This window comes from Cynocephalus volans, chromosome 2 (genome assembly GCF_027409185.1).
Source record: "Cynocephalus volans isolate mCynVol1 chromosome 2, mCynVol1.pri, whole genome shotgun sequence".
NCBI classification, from domain to species: Eukaryota; Metazoa; Chordata; class Mammalia; order Dermoptera; family Cynocephalidae; genus Cynocephalus; species Cynocephalus volans.
The window spans coordinates 66,599,171-66,625,572 of record NC_084461.1 but is presented as its reverse complement, the minus strand read 5'-3'; the positions used below and the strand labels follow the sequence as shown (position 1 = coordinate 66,625,572).

At 40.3% G+C, this 26,402-nt stretch overlaps 1 protein-coding gene and 1 non-coding gene across 2 annotated transcripts in view; one reads left to right on the top strand and one right to left on the bottom strand.

Annotated features, from left to right (window-relative positions):
- Positions 1-2,065: 2,065 nt before the first annotated feature.
- The window catches only part of ARSB (arylsulfatase B), a 206,081-nt gene continuing 181,744 nt past the window's right edge, over positions 2,066-26,402 (top strand). The window contains exons 1-3 of the mRNA XM_063085761.1: positions 2,066-2,543; positions 18,150-18,336; positions 22,063-22,253. Of these exons, the coding sequence (XP_062941831.1) occupies positions 2,226-2,543; positions 18,150-18,336; positions 22,063-22,253 (696 nt within the window). The 5' untranslated portion in view covers positions 2,066-2,225. The remainder of the gene's footprint in view (positions 2,544-18,149; positions 18,337-22,062; positions 22,254-26,402) is intronic.
- On the bottom strand, positions 7,916-8,021 carry LOC134371313 (U6 spliceosomal RNA). Its single transcript, XR_010022753.1, has one exon. It is a non-coding gene; the product is annotated as a U6 spliceosomal RNA (small nuclear RNA).

The following is a 26,402-nucleotide window of genomic DNA, read 5'->3' as shown; positions in this document are numbered from 1 at the left end:
GGAAAGTTCTTCCTTACAGTAGAAAGGTAACTAATAAATACAGAAGAAATGATGAAATTAGAAGATAATCATTTGGTAGCCATCCTAATCATAACTGATTGAAGCAAGAAGCAAGATGCTAAAACTAATAAGCAAAAGTTTCAGGAATAAAAGAATATTTACATATTTTCAAAATACCTCTCCATAAGTTACTTATTAATTATAATGGGAAAACAGCAACTTTACAGTTGAGAAATAACTACCTTAACAAAGTAATTCCATAAGAGAGGAAATCAACATCATGTGCCTCTTAATGTGAAGCATCCAGAAGCATACCACATCACTTTTGAGATATTCCTGCACAAACCCATAACCTGAGGAAACACAGAACTCCAACTGAGAGATTTTACAAAATAACTAGTCTGTACTCCATTATGTGTGTTCACACATAGATGCAAAATAGAATTAACTCTTCCGTTTGCACATTTCCAGGGCACCATTAACGTAAGTTTTTATTTGAAAACGCAGGACCTGAGAAGGCTCAGCACATGTTTAGCTATTTCAGGAGCAGCTGGTTAGAGGAGGAATTGTTCCTGCAGATTAGCAGCCATTGTTTGGGCAACTGGATTTTTATCAAGGAGGGTAGGAAGAACAGTTACGGGGAAGAAGGACATGCAAGGGCCGCAGTGGAAATTCTCAGTCCTTCAAGGTCTCTTACAGGATCTTTAAGTGAAAAGTTCAAGCCTTAACATAATGAGTCAAACAGCTTTTCAAAGTTACTCTCTTTTGAATTTAGTTAATGCTAAAATTTTAAAATTTTCCTGCTAAATTTCATTGATTCTGCTAGAGATGAACGGTGAATATAACATAATCTACTGCATGCAAAGAAAAAAAGAGTATAAACATGTAAGAAGGAAACATTTCATGTCTTAAAGTTTTTAAAAAAGGTAAAATCATGACCCTCATATCAATATAAACAAGAATACATAATATACGAGATTTTATTTAACCCATTAATGAGGCAACTAGGTAAGGTGCTAAAACCATTTCGAAGGACAATCCAAAAAACAGATCAGAAATTTTAAATTTGCAAGTGGAGGCAAAACTTTTTCCCTTAGTGGTGGAGGGTTGTCACTCCACAGCACAGAGTTCATTTGCATATATGTAGACAAGGATTATTTTCTATTGCTGTCATTTATTTACAATTTATAAAGTTGTAAAATAACTCCCATGGAATCAGATTCGGATAGCCTGAAAGGATATGTTCTCTAGGCAATGCAAAAAAATCCCCCCACACCTGTTAATAGCTACAATCTCCAGACATAGAGTAAGCAGAAAGTCTCAGACGGCGATGGGAATATACTGGTCATAAGGTTAACTTCCCAATTCAATGAGCACGTGGTTAAAGGAATTTTCCCTTCCACTCACAGATATTTCAGGCAAATTAGATACTGGATTTCTTTGGTTGTTTCTTTCTTTTTTTGGTTTCTTTGGCTCTGAACATCTGGACAAGCTAAGGAGCTATTCAATGACCACGCAACACCCCAAAACAACTCCCAGGGCAACCTGGAAGTAAAACCACACTTTCAGAAGGGCTGTGGCAGTAGAAGTGTGTACTTGGCCCCTTGTTTGCTAGCGGGGCGGAAGTGTCTTCATGGGTGTACGCTATTTATAAATGAATCTGAAACGACATCTAGAGCTCTGCCTTTTCACCATCCACCAGGCTGGGCTCTTGTGCTAGAAATGACTTACAAGTAGTTAAAACATCATAGTTCAGGTCTGGAGTCACAGCCTCAACCATTTACAAGCTTGTTTCTTCTGGAAAAGCGTGCACTAATTATAATGCCTAGCTGACGGGGTTGTTGTGAGATTTACAGGAGGTGAGGGATGTAACATGCTTTGTAAACCGTGTGTGAAGCGTTATTAAAAAGAACAAATCTCCTTTGGGATGCCGCGGTGCAACGTTCATCGCTGCCTTGGTCCCTTCCAAGCATCCGCGGACTTTCCACGGAGCCGGGCAGCGGAAGCCCGAGGGCTCATCTCCGCTGGCTCCTCCCCCATCACCGCGGCCCCGGGCCTGGGTGACAAACGGCGGGGGCGCGGGACACGGCCTCCCCAGCCCGCCGCCTGCTTGGGGTCATGTCCCGTGCCGGGGCGGGGCAGGCCCCGGCCGTCCAGTTCCTGATTCTATAAGCCGTGCCAGGGGCTGGTGGCGCCACAGGCGCGGGGATCGCGGGCGGCCCAAGATGGGCCCGCGCGGCGCGGCAAGCCTGCCCGGAGGCTCCAGCTCGTGGCGGCCGCTCCTCCCCGCCATCCTCCCGCCGCTGCTGCTGCTGCTGCTGCTGCTGCCGCCGCCGGGCTCGGGCGCCGGGGCCGACCGGCCTCCCCACCTGGTCTTCGTGCTGGCGGACGACCTGGGCTGGAACGACGTGGGCTTCCACGGCTCCTACATCCGCACTCCGCACCTGGACGCGCTGGCGGCCGGCGGGGTGCTCCTGGACAACTACTACACGCAGCCGCTGTGCACACCATCGCGGAGCCAGCTGCTCACCGGCCGCTACCAGGTACGCCAGCCCCTGGCCTCCTGCTCCCGGCCCGGCCCGCGAGGCCTCGGGCGCCGGCAAACTGGACTCAGTCCACCGATCTGGGTCCAAGCCCGGCCGCGACTCGCCCCGGCAGTGGAGTCCTCGCTCCTCCCGGGCCCGAGCCCGTCGCGGTCTCTGCGCATGCGCGGCTCCGGGAGCCGGGCATCCCCGGCGCCCCCTTCTCCCGGGTTGAGAGTGGCTGGTCTTTCGTTTTCTAAAGGTCAGGGCGCAGGGGCTTCTGGGAATACTAGCTGCACGGCGAGCCGGCCTGCAGGAGGGTCAGAGCGGACTCTGCGGGGTGGAAGGTGAGGATGGAGAGGGAGCAGAGCCAAAGCCAAGGGGAGAATTCAAATGGAAGGTGACTGCAGTGGGTGCCACTCTGGTCCCCTGTGAACCCAGCGGTCGTAGGAGCGTCTGACTGGAGATTGTTTCCAGCTTCTCAAAACCCCTGGAACGAAACCTATCCAGGTTGATTTTTCTTGGGCTGCTGACATTCCTTTCAGATTTAAGCTTGTATTGAACTCCTCTGAGCATCTTCGTTCTCTCTTTAAAAGCCTCTCTTTAGAAGCATCTCTGTAATTAATAGAGAAAAGTACACAGGTAGAGAGTGCATATGTGTTAGATGACTAAGAATAGCAAGAACATTTGCACAGTGCTTTACTGTTTTAAAGTTAATTCTCGAAACAGCCCGTAAGGTGGTTTTCTTTAACCTCCTTTTACAGAGGAGGAAATAAGCCCACATCGGTTCGATGACATGTCAGTCACACAGCTAGAAGTGGTACAGTTAATGGGTGTTCCTTTCCTGCATCCATTAGTCATCTCTGGTCTATCAAATTGGACTCTTTTTCTCAGTCTAAGATTGACATTTTTATAAGAGCCTGATGTGATTATGACCATATTAAATACAATAAGTGGGTGTATTAGTCCGTTTGTGTTGCTATAACAGAAATACCTGAAACTGGGTAATTTATAAAGAAGAGAGGTTTGTTTATTTGGCTTATGATTCTGGGACAGCTGCATCTGGCACGGGCCTCAGGCTGCTTCTACTCATAGTGGAAAAGTGGCAGGCAGCTGGTGGGTACAAGCAGATCATATGGAGAGAGGAAGCAAGAGAGGGCAAGGAGGTGCCAGGGCCTTTTAAGCAACCAGCTCTCGCAGGAACTAATAGAGCGAGAACTCACTCACTACCCGTCCTCCCGCAGGGAGAGCATTAATCTGTTCACGAAGCATCCGCCCCATGACTCAGTCAGTTTCCAATACTGCCACATTGGGCATCAGATTTCCGCATGAGTTTTGGGGGGACAACACATCCAAGTTCCATCAATGGGTAACACATGCATACCTCCATATATATGTTCTGTTTATTCAACAAACATATTTTGAGCTTACTCTGGTAGTTGCAGGGGATATACGTGAACCTTGCCCTCCCAAGTATGTGTTCCCATAACCTTTCAGATTGACCCAAGCCTCATATCCTGAGATCAAGAGAACGGAGGGTTCACAGATCTGTGCAGTGGTCTGAAGACTAAGAGGAAAGATAGCATTTTGCTAAGGGACTGAGAAGTAGCTGTAACCACGGTTAGCAATGGAGATAAAGGATGGTTCCCTTCCCCATCAGTGGTCAGTACTTTCCGCAGTTCTATGTGTAACCAGGAATTCCTACTCTAATGCAAACCTCACCCTGGACACTTTGTAGGACTAAAAAGATGTGCGAGTGAAGAAGGGGAAGGAGGGAAGGCAAGGTCTGCCCCAAAGGGTTCTGCATTGGTTCTGGAGTGAGAGAAATGAACTCAAATTGCAAAAGAATGGAAGGGCCATTCATTACTCCAACTTCCTTTCAACTGACTTGAGCAGGAAAGCAAATACCACACTTCAAAAGCCTGTTCATATAGTTGGCTGCTTTTGTCCCCAGACATCCTCCTCTACTAGTCACCAACATTATCTTGGAGGGAAAACCTGAGTATTTAGAGTGAGGAAGTGAAGGAAGGGTAGAACCTGGGTACTCCAAAAATGGTTTAGAGACCTCTCAATGTAGTTGACTCTAAAGCAGGCTAGCCTCCCCAAACATTTTTCTTGACTTTTTTCACCTACTTTATTCTGTTAGAGTTCATGAGACCCGATTAGAAATTATTTTGGGTTAGCAAGCATCCTCTTTTAAAGGAGTATATATTTCTGGTTGGGCTATGGAGGCTCAGTGCCCTCAGATACTACATGCTGGTACTGTTCTGAGCACTTTACAAGTATTAGCTCATTTAATTCTTATAACAATCCATTGTATAACAAGGAAACCGAGGCTGGACGAGGTTGAAAAACTTGCCCAAGGTCATGGCTAGTAAATGGTGAATGTGGATTTGAACCGAGCACTGTTGCTTAAGTGTTGGTGCTTATAATCCCTACACCAAACTGCCTACTCAGAATTATTAAAAATATCACGAGCTGCTGCATATATAAATAATTCCCCTATTGTTTTTGGACATTTAGGTCTTTCCTAAACATCTTAATTTAAAAAATTAACCCATCATATTTCCAAGTTAGGAATTTCCTGTATTAAGTGTAAAATGATACTAGATTTTATTTCCGAAAGAGTCATTTGTTGTGCATAATTTTAAGCAACAAAATGATAAAATTTGTTGACTACTTCAAAATTAGGTGCTTGAAAGAACTATTTAAGAGTCATGTCTGTGAACTTGGCAACCATGCTTTAAGTGTTTGGAGATCCCCTTCCCTTAATTATCTAACTTTAGATTAGAAAAGAAAAGCACTGAGTGATAAACAAGCCTAGACTGACTGACTGGACTTTGTACTTCCATGAAATTCTGAGTTTTAGTTTTTTGGCTTACAAAAGTATTGAGTAGAGAGGACTAGTTAGGAATTATGAGATATAGGTTTCAGTCTTGGATGTGTCAGTCTTTGACCTCGCTGGACATCATTTCCACATCTATAAAATATAGGAGTTGGGCTGAACTCTAAGGCCCCGTCTAGGTCTAAATTTCTTTGACTCTAAGGCTCTTGTGTCCATGGGGCAAATTTCTAACTTGGCCCATGCACATTATCATATCGACTAACCCCATCTATTGGTAGAAAGAGACAATCTTGCCCAACACTGTGCCTTAAAATTTGCATGTGCTGCTTGTTATGCTGCCAGGAACTTATTTAAACAGGAACGTGAATTCAACCTTATATATTGAGACGTTTAATTGTTCAGAATCCTCACAAATGAAGCTTCTAAAACCTGCATGCTTTGGTGAAAAATGCATAGAGCTTAGGTTGGGATGAGGAAGCTCTGTTTAACTTTGTGAGGAACTACCAAACTGTTTTCCACAGCAGCTGCCCTATTTTACTTTTCCACTAGCAATGTATGTGGGTTTCAATTTCTCTACCTCCTGGCCAATACTTGTCATTATCTGTCTTTTTGATTTTAGCCTCCTAGTCATCTAGTGATTTTGAAACAATATCTCGTGGTTTTGATTTGCATTTCCCTAATGACTAATGATGTTGAGCATCTTTTCATGTCTTATTGTCTTATCTTCTTTGGAGAAATGTCTACTCAGATCATTTGACTATTTTTTAATTGGGTTATTTATTTTTTTATTGTTGAGTTGTAAGTGTTCTTTATGAATTCTGAATACTAAATCCTTATCAGATGTATGACTTGCAAATATTTCCTTCCCTTCTGTGAGTTTTTACTTTCTTGATAGTGTGCTTTGATATACATCAAAAAATTTGAATTTTGATGGAGTACAATTTGTCTGTTTTTTGGTTGCTGTGCTTTTGGTGTCTTATCTAAGAAACATTGTCTAACCCAAGATTATGAAGATTTACCTTTATGTTTTCTCAGAGTTTTATAGTTTCAGCTCTTATATTTAGGTCTGTGATCCATTTTGAGTTAATTTTTACATTTGATTTGAGGTATGTGGATGCATATCGATGTGTAGTTGTTCCAGCGCTGTTTATTGAAAAGAATATTCTTTCCTCATTGAATTTTCTTTGTACCCTTGTCACAAATCAATTGACCATAGATGTTTGGGTTTATTTCCGGACTCACAATTCTATTCCATTCTTCTGTATGTTTATCCTTATGCTAAAACCACACTGTCTTGATTACTGTAGCTTCATTCTAGGTTTCAGAATCTGAAAGTGTGAGTTCTCCAATTTTGTTCTTTTTCAGGATTGTTTTGGCTATTCTAGGCTCCTTACATTTCCATATGAATCTTAGGATCAACTTAACCGTTTCTATAAAAAAGGCAAGTGGAATTTTAATAGGGATTGCGTTGATCTGTAGATCAATTTGGAGAGTATTACTACCTTAACAATATGTCTTCCAATCCATGAACATGAGAGGTCTTTCTGTTCATTAGGTCTTCTTTAATTTCTTTCAACAATGTTTTGTAGTTATGCTAATAACCACAAGTCTTTCACTTTTTTGGTTACATTTATTTCTACTTATTGTATTAATTTTGATGCTGTTGTAAATGGAATTGCTTCCTTAATTTTATTTTCAGTTGTTCATTGCTGTTGTGTAGAAATGCAACTGATGTATGTGTATTGATCATCCTGCAGCCTTGCTGAACTTATTAGTTCTAATAGTTTGTGTGTGTGTGACCTTTAGGGTGTTCTGTATATGAGATTATATCATTTGAAAATAGAAATAGTTTTACTTCTTCTTTTTCAATATGGATGCCTTTCATTTTCTTCTCTAATTTCCCTGGCAAGAACCTGCAGCACAATATTGAGTAGAAGTGGCAAGAGTAGCCATCCTTGCCTTATTCCTGATCTTAGAAAGAAAGCTTTCAGTCTATCCCCATTAAATATGACGTATATGTTACTTCTTTCATTCAACACATTTATTGAGCAACTAGTTGTGGCAGGCATTGTGCTATATTCTGGGGATCTCCTGGTGCTTACAGTCTGGTGGGGGGGGTGAAGGAAGAGAAGGAGAAACTGAGATGACGATGGGGTGGGGGGATGAAATAAATACATGTAAACGAGTAAGTAAAGTGAGTTTAAATGGCATAACAATAAATGTGGGGAAGAAAATAAAGTAGGTAGAGTGATAGTGACTCAGGAAGGTGTCTCCAAGGAGGTGGTATGAGCAGAGGCTTCAATGAAGAGGAGTCAGCCATGCAAAGATCCTGGGAAAGAGAATTTAACAAGGAGGGACAGCAGCAGAAGCAAAGGCCCTGAGGCTGGAATGAGCTTGTTCTAAGAATAGGGAGAGGCCATTGTGGCTGGAACTGAGTGAATGAGGGTGCCAGAAGCACCCCAAGAGCTCAGAGAAGGAAGCTAGGCCTCCCTGGACTTAATGGTGCCTGTTCATGATAAGATGTTGAAACTTTTTTGTTTTCGTTTTCATAGTAATGTCACACTGAAGGCTAGTATGTACTTCCTTGCGCAGGGGCCATGCTAATCTTCTCTGTATCGTTCCAATTTTAGTATATGTGCTGCCGAAGCGAGCACAAGGCTAGTATGTACTAAAGAATGTTTATAATCCAGCAGTGTTCTGAATCAGTATATTTTAAGAAACCACAGTCAAGTACCATGTGGCATTCTTTCTACACATGTAATTACAGTTAGAATTAAATTTTACATTTTATCTTTTTTTTTTTTTTAAGTAAGCTTATTTTAAAAATTGTCTCTAGGAAGTAAATTCAAAAGTCTCAAATATAAAATATATATGAAGATGCTTTCATCCTGTCTCCTAGCCCTCCTTCTCATAGGTAGCTCCTGTTTATTAGTGTTTGGTATCCTTTGGAGGCATGTTATACATTTAAGAAAATAAATTTTATATTTATTTTCCCTTTGTTTAATCTCAAGATTAAAAATATTAATTTAAAAGTCCTTCAGCTTTTCTAATAGAATTTGTATATTGCTTTTAGTTCAAATAGAAGACTTGAACATACTAATTTTCCATATCCTTACAAATTGACTTTATTCAATATAAAATATTCATTATGTGTCTGTGTTCCCAGTACACTTTTTAATTGAGGTTGCTTGTTCTGAGGTCTGACTGCTGCATTAGATTGCCTTACTTGTTTCTGGCCTAGAGAAGTGCTCAACGTTGAACATGTAAATGAATGGATGTGCTAAGAACTTCAACACAGGAGCAATTCCTGAAATAACTCAGTATCCTAAATAAACTCTTTAGGACCGTCATGTCATTTCTAGTCCCCCTGCCTTCTTTTTAAGAAATTAAAAAGATTAAAGGATAACAAAAGTGATAGGCTGTAGTGGAAAGATTTTTTTTCTGGAGAAAAAGTAAAGAAAAGGAATGCTGGTCCTCATCTGGGAACCTTCTTACCTTGGGGACTGACGGGGCCACTCCACCAGAGGTCTATATAAGTTGGCAGAGAATAGAAACAATAAAAGATGAACTCTAAGGTTTCATTCTTAAGGGACCCAAGCCATTTTTCTTCATCATGTTGATAAACAGACAAGGCACTTCCACTCACCCATGAAGCAGAACCTTGGACAGGAAATGTAGGAAGGAGCCTGTGCAGGAGCATCATGAGTGATTTTTGACTTTTGCTTCAAGTTTGATTTGAGATGTGGACAGGCGAGACCCATGGCTGCAGCAGAAAGGGGCCTGGCGAGAGGAAGGGCTCTGCAGAGGATGCCCTTCGTCCCTGCTTCTGTCCACCTTGCCCTCTCTGTCCTGCCTGCTGCCCCTCATGCTTGCCTCTCAGTCAACTCCTGCTTGTGGCTGCCTCTCCCTGGACTCTGCGATTAGAAGTGGGGCAAAGAGGAGGGAAGGGCTGGAAGAAACGGGCTTGGGGAAGGCTGCTTGTCGCAAGTTGGGAGCGAGCATAGGACCCCTTGGCAAATGCGTTGGAGGAAGGAGCGATCAGAGGAGCTGTAGCCCAGAAGCCACTGGCGCCCGGAAGAGAAAGTACTTGTTAGTCTTTATTTCCGTGCTTATTTAGGGGGAGAAACAAAGGTTGAATTAGCTCCATAGTGACAAGCGAGATGGCCCCCACTAAACCACATCAGGGCTCCAACGCAGGGAGTGATGGCGTGTCCTGCTCTGGTGTGTCTTCTGATTTCACTAAAGCCAGAAGTCCTGTCTAGGCCTAGCCAGAGCCAAGAGGCATTTTCCCAGAAGGGAAGGGGAGTCTGGAGGCCTTATTCTGCAAGTATTGAAGATAATTTGAAGAAACAATTCCAGGTTTTACATTGTATACCTCCCAAGAATTTGGAAATGAGGAAATAAGGAAATAAGTTTGAGGTTGAGTAGAATATAATCAATTGACTAATGGGATTTTTAGTTGATTAATTTATGAGGTTTGTTATTTCAAGAGCTGCTACTCTCTGGTCATTATCTTTTATTTTTGTTTCCTTAATCATATCACCTTACTAAAAATCTCTTTTCTTCAGCTTTCTTCATATTCTCCTTTATTTTCATTTTGGGCTTTCTGTTGGATTTATAATTTAAACAGAGGGAGGCACTGATACCAATTCTGCCTGGCTTATTCTTTTTACAAACGACATCCCTTTGTGGATTTAGTCAGAGATTTGCACTCTTTACTAATCAACACCAAAATAAATAGACCCTTAAAACTGTCAGTGACACCAGCCAGCTCTGCAGCCTGAGTACGAAGGGCCGGGCCAGATGGCAGAGCCAGGCCCCTGACACACATAATGTGCGTTCTGTAGCTCTTGGCTTCAGCAGCCTGGGCAGCTGACTGCTTTTTAGAAGGCTTTGGGGGAGGGAGCAGATTTTCCACTATCCATTTGTTCTGTGGGGCATCTCCAGGAATAAACCTGAGTGGCACAAGTGGTGCTTGACCATGATTAAAACCTGCAGTGAACTGGCCAAGGCACAAGCTAGAGATTCTGAACTTCTGGTTGGCCACCAGCATGTCCTGTGATTGTGTTTGGGTCATGAAGTCTCCCTCTAGGCCCTCTGGAGAATTGCCCATTTTTCTGAATTTTCAAGTGTGACAGCAGGAGGTGTTGCACAAATATATGGGTGCAATTTAGGTTGGAGTTCACCTCGTACAGGTCAGGCTGATGGGACAGAACCTCCCTTCTGTTCAACTGGGTATTATCTCAATGGTATTGAGGTCAGGAGAGACATAGTGTTCACTGCAATATGTGTAGCAGGGGTTTACTTAGCCCCTGGCAGAGTTTATTATGAGTGTGGCTGAAATATTGTGCTCTGAGCTCTCAAATAGATAATTAATTGACAGACTGCCTGGACCTCTGCAGTGGATTGAATTATGCCCCCCCAAAACTCCTTGAAGTTTGAATTGTGTCCCCCAAGTTTTACGTATTAGAAACTTAGCCCCCACTGTGACTGTAAAGAGGGTGGGAAATCCTATTATGGTAATTGTAAGGTGGGGCGTTGAAGAGGTGATTAAATTATAGGGCCATGTGGTGGTGAATGGATTAAAAATGGTGGTCAGGGTGTGGTTCTGAGGGCTTTAAAAGAAGAGAAGAGTTCTCTCTCTCTCCCTCTCTCTCGCTCTCTCGCTCTCTCTCGCTGTCTCTCGCTCTTGCTCTCTCTGCTTCCACCATCTTGCAGTGTCGGACATGTGGTTCACTGTTGCAGCCATCAGATGGACTTTGGACTTCCCAGCCTCAGAAACTGTAAGCAATACATTTTGTTTTCTTTATAAATCACCCAGGTGCAGGTGTTCTGTTATAGCAACACAAAACGGACTAATACAACCTCTGAAAGGGGATTGGAAGAGATTCTGATGTGGGAGCTGCCATCTTCCTCTCTTCCAGCAGGAGACTGGTTTTTCTCTTTTAAGCTCACAAGACTACACTGCAAGTGTTTCCTGGGTCTGCTGAGGATGTGATAACTCACTGGACCAAATAAATTGTTACGGGCAACAAACAGGTAAACGAGAGTTTCTCATCAGTTATCTCACAGAAAGAGCCCAGAAACAAACCAGGTTCTCCACTGGATTTCCAGACCCTTTGCCTTTGTGGAGGGAATCCTTGGTGGTCAATAAAGTCTTAGAAGTTCTTTTTTGGGAGAGAATTTGGTTTAATGAAGAAGAGACAGCCACACATGGTAGACAGAGAGGTCACCCCTTTGGTTTTTGTTTGTTTGTTTTTTTATTGAATCATAATTGATTATAGATATTTTTGGGATTCAATGTTGACATATGTTGATCAAATCAATATTACTAGTATGTATTTTGTTACAAATTGTACTTATTCTTTTTTTTTTTTTTTTTTTTACCTCTCTTGAATGGATTTAGAATTACACTTTTTTAACTGAGTTTTTCAGCTTTTAGGTAGGTAGACTTTTACCTTTGGATTATAAAGAAAACATTCTGAAACAATCAGATCACAAGCTGATTGTTCATTACATAATCTTAAAATATCAGTTTTCCTATGAAAAACAGGTTTGTGAAGGCTTTGAAGCATTCTCACTGGAAGGTCCAACATAATCTTGGATACCACTTTCTATTTGTCTAGAGCATTTTTGTATCTACAATTACAGAATTAATGATTAGCTTGCAAGACTATTGTTAAATTTAGTGGTCTTGACAAACATTAGAAAAAAAGGCTTACTCTTAAGAAAAATAGTCCAGGCCAGAAAACTCAACAATGCACTAACAAACACTAATTTCCTCTATTTTTTAAAAAATTTAATTTTATTTTATTTATTACAAATATTCATGAGATACAAAGCTGATTGTTCCCTCTCCTGTCCATGATGTGGGGGCCAGATTCATACTGGGGCATATCCATTACCAGAAATTACTTTTGTACCCTTTGTCACCTCCCAATTATCCCCCAACCTCCCTCCCCTTACCCTTCTCCTCTTAACTCCAATTTGTAGCCCTAGGCATGTTCCATCCCTCTATTGGATCCCAGCACTACTGTGGTCTTTCTTTCCTTCCTTCTTTCTCTCTTAGCTCCCACATATGAGTGAGCACATGTGGTATTTATCCCTCTGTGCTTTGCTTGTTTCGCTCAGCACAAGTTTCTCCAGGTTCATCCATGTTGTTGCAAACGGGAGTATTTCACTCTTTTTTATGGCAGAGTAGTATTCCTTAGTGTATATATACCACAGTTTCCTTATCCAATCATCTGTGGATGGACATTTAGGTTGGAAATTGTACTTATTCTTTATGCCCCTTGTCCAATCTCTCCCTATTCCCCTCCCCCTCCCCCATCCCACCACTGATAACCCTAGATTTCTTCTCTCCCTCTGAAAGAATAATGGTTACTCGGTTGATTTGTTGCCTAGATGCTCTGTCCAATGCTGAAAGGTGTGTTCAGGTCCCCCAATATTATCATAGAGCAGATGCTGCTTCTGTCACTCTGGAATGAGCTTTGTGGAGAGAGACATCCTCTTCTTTTCTTTGGTCTCTGCTGGTGACTGAGAGGTAACCCCTTTGGACTATCATATATTATATATAGGACCTTGTCCATTCATACATACTCTCTGGACATTGAAGATGGTTGGTGGAATGGAATTGTTTTAGATTCTGTCGTGTTTCCAAGGGCATTCTTATTTTTTCCTTTTGATTCCTGCTGGCATTCTGTCTTCATCCTGCCCCTTGAAGCATGGTGTGGCTCTATAGTTCTGTGCTAAACCGTAGCGCTGGGTTGAAACCAGCTTGGCATTTGCCTGTTTGCCACTTCTCTACACATTACAGCTTCCTTACTTCAGATAGTGTTTGAACAGACCAAAAACATGTTTTTGGCTGTCATCCAGAATTTGGCTTCCACTTCCCAATAATGCCATAAAAATGCTCTGTCAAATTCTCAGTAACTGGGAAGAACAAATTCCCTGCTCCATATGATTGTAGATAATGGAGGCAGGCTTCAGCTGACCACTGGCTTGGGGCCCATGGCTTAGGAAAACCAAATCGCAGAGCATCGTTTGGCAGTGCTTTCTAGCAATCAGATATAATTCTCTGCATGTGATGGATGAGCTCTCCATTTAAAGAAATTTGCACATGGCATTTATCTCCACTGGAGCTTTTGGATTCCATAAAATATTATCCTTACTTATCCTTCTTAGTTGCCAATTAGTATATATTATGAAGTTTTTGAGTCCAGGATCAGTTTTCTATTAAGTAAACTTCTGCCATTAACCACAGAAAGAATCCTTCTTTGATTTGGGGTGTGCATGTGTGTGTCTGCATGTGTCTCTGTGTGTGTGGGTATTAGTCCATTTTTTGTCACTTAGGACATCTGCGACTGGGAAGAAATGAAATTTATTTCTTCTAGTTCTGGAGTCTGAGAGGTTCGAGGTCGAGGGGTACATCTGGTGAGGACCTTCTTTTTGGTGGCAACTCTCTGCAGAGTCCCAAGGCAGTGCAGGATATCACATGGCAAGAGTGGTGAAAATGTGTTAACATGCTTATTTGCTCTCCTTGTAAAGCCACCAGTGCCAGTCCCATGATAACTCACTCATTTATTAACCTATTAATCCATGAATGGATTCATCCATTCATGAGGGCATTGCCCTCGCAATCCAATTACCTCCCAAAGGCTCTACCTCTCAACACTGCCACACTGGGGATCAAGCTTCTGCATGAGCTTTGGGGAGGGGAGACAAACATCCAGACCATAGCAGTGTGTGTGGTATGGGTGGGTGGGTGGTTAGGTGTGTTTTGAGAGCAATGTTTCCCTTTCCCAGCTTGGATATTATAACATCCTTATCATTTAGGGGCCCTGCTGGAAAGAGATGGCACATTCAAACTAGGATAATTTAGGGAGGGTTTATTTACAGAGAGACTATTTTAAAAGGTGTGGAAGTGTGGGAGAAACACAAGGGATACTGTGGTAACCCAGTGGAGGTGTTACTACCCCTAGACCAGAAGGAAGGAAAGGAAGGGGCAGTTACTAGCACCTAGAAGGGGAGAGGTGTATAGAGAAGTCTGCTGTCGGAGTGACCTTCAGTAGAGAGACACACTTAGCCAGGTTGACACAGACTAGCAGCCTGAGGGCACTCTCTGTCTTCCTTCCCTGTCACCTCCTGTCAGGGCTCCCCACGGGCTGAACCCAATCAGAAACCAGAAGGCACAGAGTACTTTGATTTTGTCCTCATAGGTCCCAGGGTAGAGAGCAGGACTGAGATGGCAGAGTGGATCTGGAGAGCAAGCAGGCATCTGGCACATACCCCATGTAGGTGTCCAGTTACTTCTAGGAGAGGCATAAAAATCTCAATAGAAAAGTGAAACTCACTTTTATTTTTTTAAACAGCTTTATCGAGGTATGATTGACATGCAATAAACTGCACATACTTAAAGTATACAGTTTGATAATTTTTGATATGTATATGCCTGTGAACCCATCACCACCTCAAAACACATTCCTGGGGGCAGGCCCAGGCTTAGGTGCTGCTCTCTGTAAAGCTTCCTGTTATTCTCAAGAGAGCACATTAAAATGTAGATGAGAGGGAGTGATGTGTTATCGATAACATTGCTCACAGTTATTACAGGACAATTGAGTGTTTAGCATATGCTTGGCATTTTATGTTACCTCATTAATCCTCCAAACATCCCCAGGAGGTAGATAATATTTTCCTTCTTTTACAGATGAGGAACTTGAGGCTTACATACTAAAGTTATTGAAGTTAGTAACTTATTGAAGATCCTGTCCAAGGTTACAAGCTAATAAGTGATAGAGCTGGGATGGGATTTAATTCCCTGAGCTGTATGCTATCCTGCTTTAAATTATAAAGCAAGTAAATCACTTGCAAACACATTTTTTTTTTTAACCATTTGTTAATAACAAAAATCACTTGCTACCCACCTTGCAGCTGATGGAAGCAACAGAGAGACATGGCCTGGATTGAGAACTGGCACTCTCAACCTCGGGAGTCCCCAGAGCCCCGTTTATTCTAGGGAAGTCAGGAGCTGCCAGTGCTGGGGAAGGCTGGTGCCTGGTGCAGAACTGAATGTGAGACTTTGAATGTGTTCTTTCATACAAAGAAGAGCACCTCCCTGGCTAGGCAAGGACAAGGAGGGTGCATGTGTCAAATTTAAGGGAAGGGCGGTGCTGGGCAGGCAAGGAGGGAAGCCCCTGGGGACACCTAGCTGCGCTGCAGCAGGGGGCACAGTGGCATCCTTCAGCACAGGAACTGTGAGAGAACGTTGGCTTCTGTGCTGTCCTTCAAGCTCGCCAGGCAATTTCAGGTCTGAGAGCCTTTGAGCTTTGTATTCCTTATGCCTGGATTGCTCCAGATTTTTACAAGGCTTACTCCCTTGGTGTCTTTAGGTGACTGCTCAAATATCTCCTTCTCAGAGAAGCTGTCTTTTGCCACACTATCTCAAGGTGTCACCTCTGTCACTATCTCCCTCTCCTACTTTATTTTTCCTCATACCAATGATCACTATCAGACATCAGAACATCAGTTCTCAAAGGTTTTGGTCTTAGAACTTCCACACTTGCTTAAACATTATTGAAGACTGCAAAGACATTTACATGGGTTATACCTTTAAAAATTTGCTGTATCAGAAATTAAAAGTCTCGCCATATACCAAAATCAACTCAAAATGGATTGAAGACTTAAATATAAGACCTGATACTATAAAACTCTTAGAAGAAAACATAGGGGAAACACTTCAGCATGTAGGACAGGCAACAAAAGAAGAAAATGAACAAATGGGATTATATCAAACTAAAAGCTTCTGCACAGCAAAAGAAACAACAAAGTGAAAAGAAAACCCACAGAATGGGAGAAAATATTGGCAAACTATGCATCTGACAAGAGATTAATGTCCCGAATATACAGGGAACTCAAACAACTTTACAGTGAAAAATTAAAAAAGCAACCTGATTGAAAAATGGGCAAAGGAACTGAATAGGCATTTCTCAAAGGAAGATATATGAATGGCCAACAAATACATGAAAAAAGGCTTAACATCAGTAAGCATCAGGGAAATGCAAGTCAAAACCACACTGAGATATCATGTCACCCCAGTTAGACTGGCTATTATTAAAAAGACATAGAATAACAAAAGCTGGCTAGAATGCAGAGAAAGGGAAACCCTCCTATACTGTTGGTGGGACTGTAAATTAGTGCAGCCATTATGGAAAACAGTATGGAGGTTTCTCAAACAACTACAGATAGAACTGCCATGTGATCTAGCAATCCCACTGCTGGGTATATACCTGAAGGAATGGAAATCATCATGTCGAAGGGATACTGTGCTCCCATGTTCACTGCAGCCCTATTTACAATAGCCAAGATATGGAACCAACCTAAATGTCCAGTGACAGACAACTGGATAAGGAAAATGTGGCATATATACTCAGTGGAATCCTGCCATAAAAAAGAATGAAATTCTGCCATTCGCAGCAGCATGGATGAACTTGGAGAAAATTATGTGAAGTGAAATAAGCAAGGCACAGATAGAGAAATACTGCATGTCCTCACTTATAAGTGGGAGCTAAAAAATAAACAAATAAGAGAAAGAAAGAAGAATCACAATAACAGGTTGAACTTTCAAAAGGAGAGAAGAGAACTGTGGTTACTAGAGGTGAGAAAAAGGGAGGTGGAGCAGGTTAGCAAGAAATTAGTTGATGGACATGGAATAATTTCGTTTTCTTATGATGAGTATGCTAATTATCCTGATTTGATCATTACATACTGTACATAGGTATTGATGTTCAACTTTGTACCCCACAAACATGTATAATCAATTATGTTTCAATAAAAGATATTAAAACAATTTTTAAATGTTTTTATTCATTGAAAAACAGCAATAATAAACCTGTTACATGTTAACGTAAATTATGAAAATAGCTGTATTTTCCAAAAAACTGATTAAGAAGAGTGGCATTGTTTTCCATTTTTTGTACATCTTTTCTGTTAATAGAAGATGGCGAGATTGTTCCATCTGCTTCTGCATTCAATCCATTGTGATATATTGATGTGGTAAAAGTTGATGAGGAAAATCTGGCTGCACATGGATTTGTAGTTAGAAAAGGAAGGGATATTTTAATGGACTTTTCCTATAATTGTGGATATTCTATTTTAATATTACACCAAAGCTCAACAAGTGTTTTTCTATACATTAATTGTTGTATGGGTTTTGTATTTTGGATATTCTTGTGTGAGCCACTCTCATGCAGCAGTCAGATGCTTTTTTAAGGAAAAGTTGATCACTGTCTTTTGAGATTATGGCTTACATAAAGTGGAATAAGAAATGTGAATCATCAGTTTCATTATACTGTTAAATAACCCCTAAAAAAATCAAGTCTTCAAAGATTACAGAAGCCCCTTCTAATCAAACACCAACTTCTCATGTGCACAGGAATTGGAACACTTTTTCCTTGACAGATCCACTCCTCATATTATTGCCACTTTTTTTTAGATAGGAAGTGAAAATTGAATGGTTTCTAACATAGTGGCTTGGTAAACATTTGTTGAAAATATTTAACGTTTGTTGGAATGCTTTTATTTGTCTTTTCAGATCCCTTTTATGTCCATTCCCTTACTTGAATAAGTGAGTAAACTGCCTTTCGGAAATGTTTTTATGCCAGTATAGGAATGGAGTTAAACATCCAAGTCTACAGATATGTCTAGTAAATTAGGCAGCTGCTTTCTCGGCTTGTTTGCAATGTTTCAATGTCATTAATCCATAATGTTATGTTTATTTCTTTAAGATCCGTACAGGTTTACAGCACCAAATCATCTGGCCCTGTCAGCCCAGCTGTGTTCCTCTGGATGAAAAACTCCTGCCCCAGCTTCTAAAAGAAGCAGGCTATACTACCCATATGGTCGGAAAATGGCACCTGGGAATGTACCGGAAAGAATGCCTTCCAACCCGCCGAGGATTTGATACCTACTTTGGTAATGGAAATGCACATGTTTCTTTAACAACTCAGACTAACTGCAGCCATCTCATAAAACACACCCAAGTGTAATCAAATGAAGTAAGTGGAAACTGGAACAGAGTGAATCCATCAGCACCACAGTGGGGCTGCTTTCTAATGTTGCCTCCATAAACAGGGCTCTGAGCTCAGCTCATGGTGGGCCTGAGCTCACAGCCAGGCAGTTGCCTTTGCTAGGTACTAATTGCCACCATAGGGCCTTGGAAGAGTTTACTACCTCCACATCAAAGACCACTGTGCTCCCACAGTATCTTATTACTTAAAGGGGATACAGATTAAATTTTTAAAAAATACTCTGGGCAAAACCTAATACAAAAATATTTCCTTCACGAGGTTTATTATATATTTTTCTCCCCATGAACTGTATTAAAGGTTTTTTTTTGTTTTTTCTCTGGGTAGGGTGGGGAAAAGACTCTTCCGTTGGCATCCTTCTCCCATCTGTGAGATCTATTTTTGAAATCACTGGGTTGGGGAAGATAGATTTAAAAATATAAAATAAAATGGGGAGGTCAAATAACAAGTGGTAATGTAAAGATAATAAGAAATAATAAGTATTTTATGAACTTGATAGCCGTATAAAAATAAATGGGAAACCTACAGTTTGTTTTAAAATGTGCCCTCTTTAAACCTGTTATAAACCATGCCTTAATTAATAACCTATTTATCTTGCCAGTAGTGGTGTATCTTGTCATGTTCTTTTTATATTGAACTATCTGTCTAACTATTTAGCTACCTACCAACCTCCCATCTGTTTCTTCATTTATTTACAACCTGCCATAGCCAAAAAGGAACACACTGAACATAAAATTTTAAATAGAATAAAAAATCAGGGTAAGTAGAAAAAGATGGAATAGTTTAATGGTACCAGATTACAAAAAAGCTGCATGGCTCTAGGTGGGTTTCACATTGAGCTCTGAGATTAGAGATTTCTTACATCCAAAGCAAAATTAAAAAATAAAGGAAAAGGCTATAAGAATTACATTATTTACAGGATAAATGGAAACCAGATGTTCAGGAAGAGTAAAGCATTTTCTGGCTCTTAGGCCTGAGAGAAATTTCTCCTTTGGGAGAAGATAAGGTGGACAACATCCTTAAAAACATCGTTTTAGTAATAAAGTGGTGGTTTTCTTGTAGATGTTTCTTGAGGTGTTCTCTTTCATTCAAGCTAGGGCCAAAGCACCAAAGGACAACCCTAACTGTAAAAAATTCCAGCTTTTACACCAAGTGTAAAAGTAATTATATGGGGTCAAAACAATGCAGTCCAGGCACACGCTCTATAATGTCTGGTTGGATCCAGGGTTAAAATCAAGGTGCAAGGACATCAGATGGGAGACTGGTGCTCCATTTCCATTCAGGTCCTCTAGCAGCTGTTACAATCAACCGTGGCGTTTTTTCTTAATGAACCTGGATGTATCCTCAGTATCCTCAAATAGCCATTAAAAATTAGACTTGGGTGTAAGACCACTTTTTCATCTTGGAAATTCTAGAGGAACAAACAGCCTATACATCTTTGAAATTTTTCAATCAGGACTTTGCTAAAAGATGGGTCAATATCTACACTCCAGCAAGAGGATGAACTATACATATTTTGAATTTTTTATTAAAAGCAAAGTTATATACTAAAAAAATTCGGTTGGACAAATGGTAGAAATGATGTCATTTTATGAGTATTAAGAAGCCTAACCTGGATGTAGATGAACAGACAAATACCCCACATTCATATAAAGGGAGATTTGCAGCCAAGAAGAGTATGATGACTGTGCAGCTGTCATCACTGTCATGACACGGATGTTCTGCTAAAAAACAGATGATTGTGGGATGGTTGTACAACTCTGTGGATGAAATAAAAACCAATGAATTGTACACTTTAAATGGGTGATGTGTGGTATGTGAAATATATCTCAATAAAGGTATTAAATAAAGCAGTCAGAGATTTAGTTGTTCAAAAGTATTTTCTAATTTTTCCCAGAAAAGCATAGGCTGCCATCTTCTTTAGGCTCAGTGTCTAAGTTGAAATTTGTGAATCACTATTATGATGAAAAGCTCTATGTGACTGTCACATGATTGCTTGGTCTCAGTATGTGAATAAATAGTTCTATTTCCGGAATTCTCCTATTTGTAATATCTGTTTAATATTTACAGTTTATACACCTTTTAATGAAGTATATCCTATGCATATATTCTCCCAAATAATAGAAAAGAATTTACATTTACGGATAAAGAACCTGAAGTGATTTCCTCAAGCTCTACCCTGTAGTTATTAAAAATCCGAAATAGAACTCTAGTGTCTTGACCACTCTAATCACCCATGTAAGGGCTGAAATTACTTTTATGGATACATTTCTTTCTCTATTAATATTAATTAACAAACACTTTGGATTTCCGTTTTTGTTATATATGTAGGAGAAAAGATTACTATTTAAAAAGTTATCTTAAGACCACGGTATTCATTGTATTCAGGACCTTGAGTTTATTGGGTCATGGAAAGAGAAGATTTAGTTAAAAATGGATTGACATATTATATAAGATGTGTAAGGCTCTTAATTGTCATTATAGGGAAAGTTCAGGACTGGGGAAAGGGCTAGGCCAATTTTATCATCCTCACTTTAATGTTAATAAGCAGTATATGTCAGAAGATAGCTAGGAGTCCAGCAAAGCTTATTTTTTTAATAGCTTTATCAAAATGTAATTCACATACCATAAAATTCATCCAATTACAGAGTACAATTCAGTGATTTTTAATACATTTACAGGGTCGTGCCACTATTATCACTATCTAATTGTAGAATGTTTTCATCACCCCCAAAGAGAAACCCAACCCATTAACAGTCACTCCATTTTCCCCTACCCACCTTCAGCCATAGGCAACGTACTTTCTGTTTCTATAGATTTGCCTATTCTGGACATTTAATGTAAGTGGAATCATGTGCAGCACAGCTTATTTTAATATCTTAAGAAAATTTGGAACATTTGCAGAAATAACTATTAGTTGAGAAAACCCATTTTCTTTTATGTTTAAATAAGCAGTTGCTGCCATTTAAATTTGGGGCAAAATTAAATTACTGTAGGTAGAAAAATCTGATTTCAGTGCTATACTTTAGCTTAATCTTTTGGCTCTATTATGTCTAGAGATCTTCTATTTGGAAAGGTTTGTCTTTCACCAGTGGGTGTCAGCATCTGATTAAAGATGATTCCTCCTAGAGTCCCTTCTGTAAATAACCTGGAAGCCAGTCTCCCAATGTCAATAATAACAAGCAACATTATTTGAATCCTGCGCTCATTTATGTGATCACCTCAGAGTAAAAACTTGTAATAAATCACATTAACCATATAATATTTTTGCCATTAGATAACTAAAGGATGAAGATGTTATTACATTTACTGAATTTGAACTCTGCTATTTTAAAACACATTTACTTGGGATCACCCACTTTGAGAGTCCCATGATAGAGCCTGTGTTCTAAAGACTTGAATTAAATGTATTTAAATTTTTTCACAGTAACGTTTTAATGCGTTCTGTTACCAAATATAAAGATGTTAAGAAATGGTGCTCTGATTAGCCTTGTCATTTGATTAGCCTTGTCACGGGTAATCAATTGCATTAGGCAATTAAATGCTGAAACATTAGTTTGTTTAACAAGTTTTATGCTGTGCTGACTCTTTTTGTCTTCCATTCTTGTTGCAGGATATCTCCTAGGTAGTGAAGATTACTATTCCCATGAACGCTGTACATTAATTGAAGCTCTGAATGTCACACGATGTGCTCTTGATTTTCGAGATGGTGAAGAAGTTGCGACAGGATATAAAAATATGTATTCAACAAACATATTTACCAAAAGGGCTACCGACCTCATAACTAACCATTCACCAGAGAAGGTAAGTCTTGCTTCTTTACTGATGTCAAAATCTTAAGATAACATCTCTTCAGATGAATGTAGAAAAAGGCCACTGTTGTTTAGGGAAAAATCTAATTCTAGAGGAGTTGTTTTAAAATTTTAGAGTACATCAGAATCAGCCTGGGAAGCTTGTTAAAAATGAAGATTCCTGGAGGCCACCTCTTAGGTTGTGATTTATTAGGTCTGGGAAAAATCCATACATCAGCATTTTAAAGAAACTCTTAAAGGGTGATTCCTTTAAGAGTGGTCCCAGGATCACACTTTGAAGAATACTCTGTCTATAGTGTTTCAGTAGAGATATAGTTTTATTATTTTAGTGTATTATGTGCTGCAAGTAATTTGTAAAATGGCTCTTTTTTAAAGAAATGATTGGCTTATGTACAGGATGAGGCTTTATTATGGCAAACATTCTAAGTGATCCACGAATTTTGTGTTCAGGGCAAGCCTTCTAGCTATGCATTTTCCCCCTCAAGATTATTTTGCCTACTCTATATCTTTTGCATTCCCATGTTAATTTTAGAATGAGCTGCTCAATTTCTATTAAAAAAAAGCGCCTGCTTGGATTTGGATTTCATTGAATCCATAGACCAGCTTGGGGAGAATGGATGTCTTAATAATATCGAATCTTCCAATCCACAAACATGGTGCACTGATGGTGCACTTTTGTGTATGTCTTGTGCTAAAATCTTTTGACTCATGTATAGGTAAAAATGGAAGAGTCTGAATAGCCTTAAATTTTTTTGTTAACATAAAGTTAACGTCATGAATTCAAGTTTAAGCTAAATTCTGGATTTAGCTTATAAATGCTTTTGAAATAGGGTCAGATAGTCATGTTGTCAGATGCTGGGCTCAAAATATGGTTTCATGAAGTATTAGCATACCCACAAAATTACAGCAAATTACAGAATGTGCAGTATTATCTGGTTCTTCTAATCTCCTGCATGTTGCCTCTTCGACAATGCCTGCAGGTCCTTGGTGCAGACCACAGTGTGGATTGGAGATCCCATGCATGTTCATATTTGGTACACAGTGGCTGCCACCCTCTTTGATGTGGTTGCTTCCTGGCTCTGCCTTTGCCTCCTCTAACTCGGTGTTGGGAATCTTCCCTGGGGTCCATCATCAGCTCTGCCCCACTTTTGGCTTTTTATCACTTACATGCTGACATCTTAGAGCAACCATGATGTCTTGCTGTGGAACATGAAGAAATGGGAACATTCTCTCACATATGTAGAAATACACAAGTGTTAAATCTAGATAGATCTAAACCAATATTCAGATAGGTGGAAAGATGGCTGCTAGGTAATTGGCTTATGTTCTGTTTTCTTCTATTTACTTGGCATTTTATAGATACAGCATAACACCTAAAGAATAAGATAAGGTCTTAAGGGAACTGTGATTATCCTTTGAGGTAGACACCATTTTACCAATAAGCAAACTGGCTTAGAGAAGTTAAGTAACTTATTCAAGGTCACAGAGCTATTGAGAGTCAGAATCAGAATTTAAAGTCATACTTTCTGACTCTGGAGCTCATGCACTTAATCAGCCTCCCTAGTTCACAGCTAATATCCAAGACCAGAGATTCTGATTCCCAGTTCATGATTCAACTTAATGATTTCAGTTCTGAGCATGTATTAGAATCATCTGGGAAACTTTTAAGACATACTGATGCCAAATATTGTGATTCATTGGTCTGAGGTGGGATCCAGTCATTGGTTTTTCATTAACCCCCTTTCCCCACCTTCTACTAGTGATTCTGATGTATAGCTACCATTGACACCTTGTACAGTTAGGAGCATTCTATGAGGTGTCATTCAGGGCACTCCCCTCAAACAGAGAGGCAAGCAAAGCCAAGTACCTTCTACAGGTTTGCAGTCTAACAATACCGTAACCATGTGGCAACTGTAATCTGCCTACAGTAAAAATTTGTTCCCTCCCATTAAGGAACAGTGGAGTATTCTCTCATAGTGTCCCGTAAGATTAAGCAGATAAGAGGAAGCAGCTGGGGCGAAATAGCTCTTTGTGGGTGGGCTGTCTTAGCTGCGGTGGTGGGGGAAGCACAGGAACTGAGGACAGTGGGAGGCCCTGGTGCTGCTCGTGGGTAACACAGCATGGAAATCACCAGATGGGAGGATGGCCGCTTTCCTACAGTGTCTGAAACGTTCTGAAGGGGTATCCGTCATTCCCAGTATTCTCAAAGTAAAGTTACAAGCACTGATGTAAATGAATGAAATAATCAATAATTGGATAATAACTCCAGAATGTTTGTCTAAGCTAATGCAAGCGTTTACATGTTTAATTCTCAGTAAAATGATGCATCTCACCAGTTTCAGGAGCTGCGCTTTTCATAATTTTATCCCAGTGTTTAATCTAATTCTGTGCTAATTTCTCAGCTACTAGATATAGACTGCAACATAGGCAAGTCATTAAAGAAATACACGTGAAGTATCCATAAGCCAACTTGAAATTGTGCCTATGTTAAAGTGCACTTGAGGGGAAAAAGCATACAAATACCTTATTTTGTAACTGAAACACAGCTGTTGATGCTGGACTCAAGGAGATGCTGCTAACACCCATTTCACATGTGTTAAGAACAAATGTCCTTTCTCTTTTCTACAGGATAATTCCCATTGTAGTAACACTACAAAGTGAAAGTAACATGTTCATAAAATATCTTCCCGTTAAAAATAGCACCCCACAGTACATTGCAGAATAAAAACAAATGTTTTCTCACACTTCTAATCTATTAGATGCTTCTTAAAGAAAGAGTTAATTTCTAGTAGTAGACACTTACTTTTCCTTGACAGAATTTGGGAAGAAATGTCTTAATTTGAAAGTCAAAGATAGAATAACAATGTCAAAATCTATATTATATACTTTTTTAATGTATGCTTTAAATTAGGAAAATATACTAAAGAAATGAGAATAAGCTTTTCTTTCTCACTGAAATAAGGTTTCTTAGCATGGTGAGGATATTTAGAGTATATATCTTAAGAGCTATAAGGCATAGTAAGAAGGGGAAAAGAACCCTTAGCATCTTAAACATGTATATGCCAATGGCTTTAGGTGAGAATATCTTATAATACTTAACTATTTATGATTTTATGTCTAGGATTCCATTTTACATCCCTAAGATACCTGAAAAGGTTACAGTTAGGTAGCAGTTATGAATGAATTGATCAGAACAGGGATCTAGACCCAAGAAAACGCATGGGAGAGATCAGGCTCTAGCTTAACCCCAGAGATAATGGAGGTCGATGTCAGGCCCAGGGCCCCAGTGTTTGAATCAGAATGTCAGTAAGGTCAGAATGGGCCCCAGATCTTCAAAGGCCAAGGCATAGTAGGGTTGGAGCTCAAATTAGGAGACATTTAATGGTAATGAGCCCATCCCCAGAATGGTGGCTGCTTGCTTTAGGCTAACACTGAGCTGAGGCTCTGGCTGGCAGGTGTGGGGAAACTGGTAACAGTTGTCACAGGGAGGGTCCTAGGACAAATGGCTGCAGGTGGGGTCCTGATTGTGGTTAGAGGACCTTCGGGCCCTAGTTAATTGTTCTTTCCACTGGGCCACCACATAGTACTAAAAACACTTCTCTTTTTTAAATTCAATTTAAGAATAGTATAGAAATGCTTCACATTTAGCTCCATTGGGGAAAGAGTTCCATCACGAATAAAGTTCACCTTCTGAGTGCTGAAACGTTGTTTGCGATGTGGGATGGAGATATATAAACTGTGTAGCGTCAGTCCTCACTTCGTGCGGTGGGCTGTGCTGCATTGTTCTGCCTCCTCCTGTGACTCAGAGCCATCCTGATCTGCGTAAGGCTGTTAGCTCACCCACCAGATAGCCCTGGACTGCTGCTGGTGAGAAGGGAAAAACAGATTTCTGTTTGTTCAAGGAATACCTTTGTCTACAGTTCTAAGTTATTAGGATCTAGTCATCAGTAGAACGAGGCCTGTGCATGGCCCGTGACATCCGTGTGATAGGCTGGTCCTTACCCCTCAGAGGTTGTTTTCACTTCCTCTTCTCATTTATGTCCCTTATGTTGGGGTTGATAGAAGTCTGACCATGGGACCAATGGGGACTGCTGCAGTTTTATATTTTTAACCCCTCAAGAGTGATGGTAATGTCTTTAGC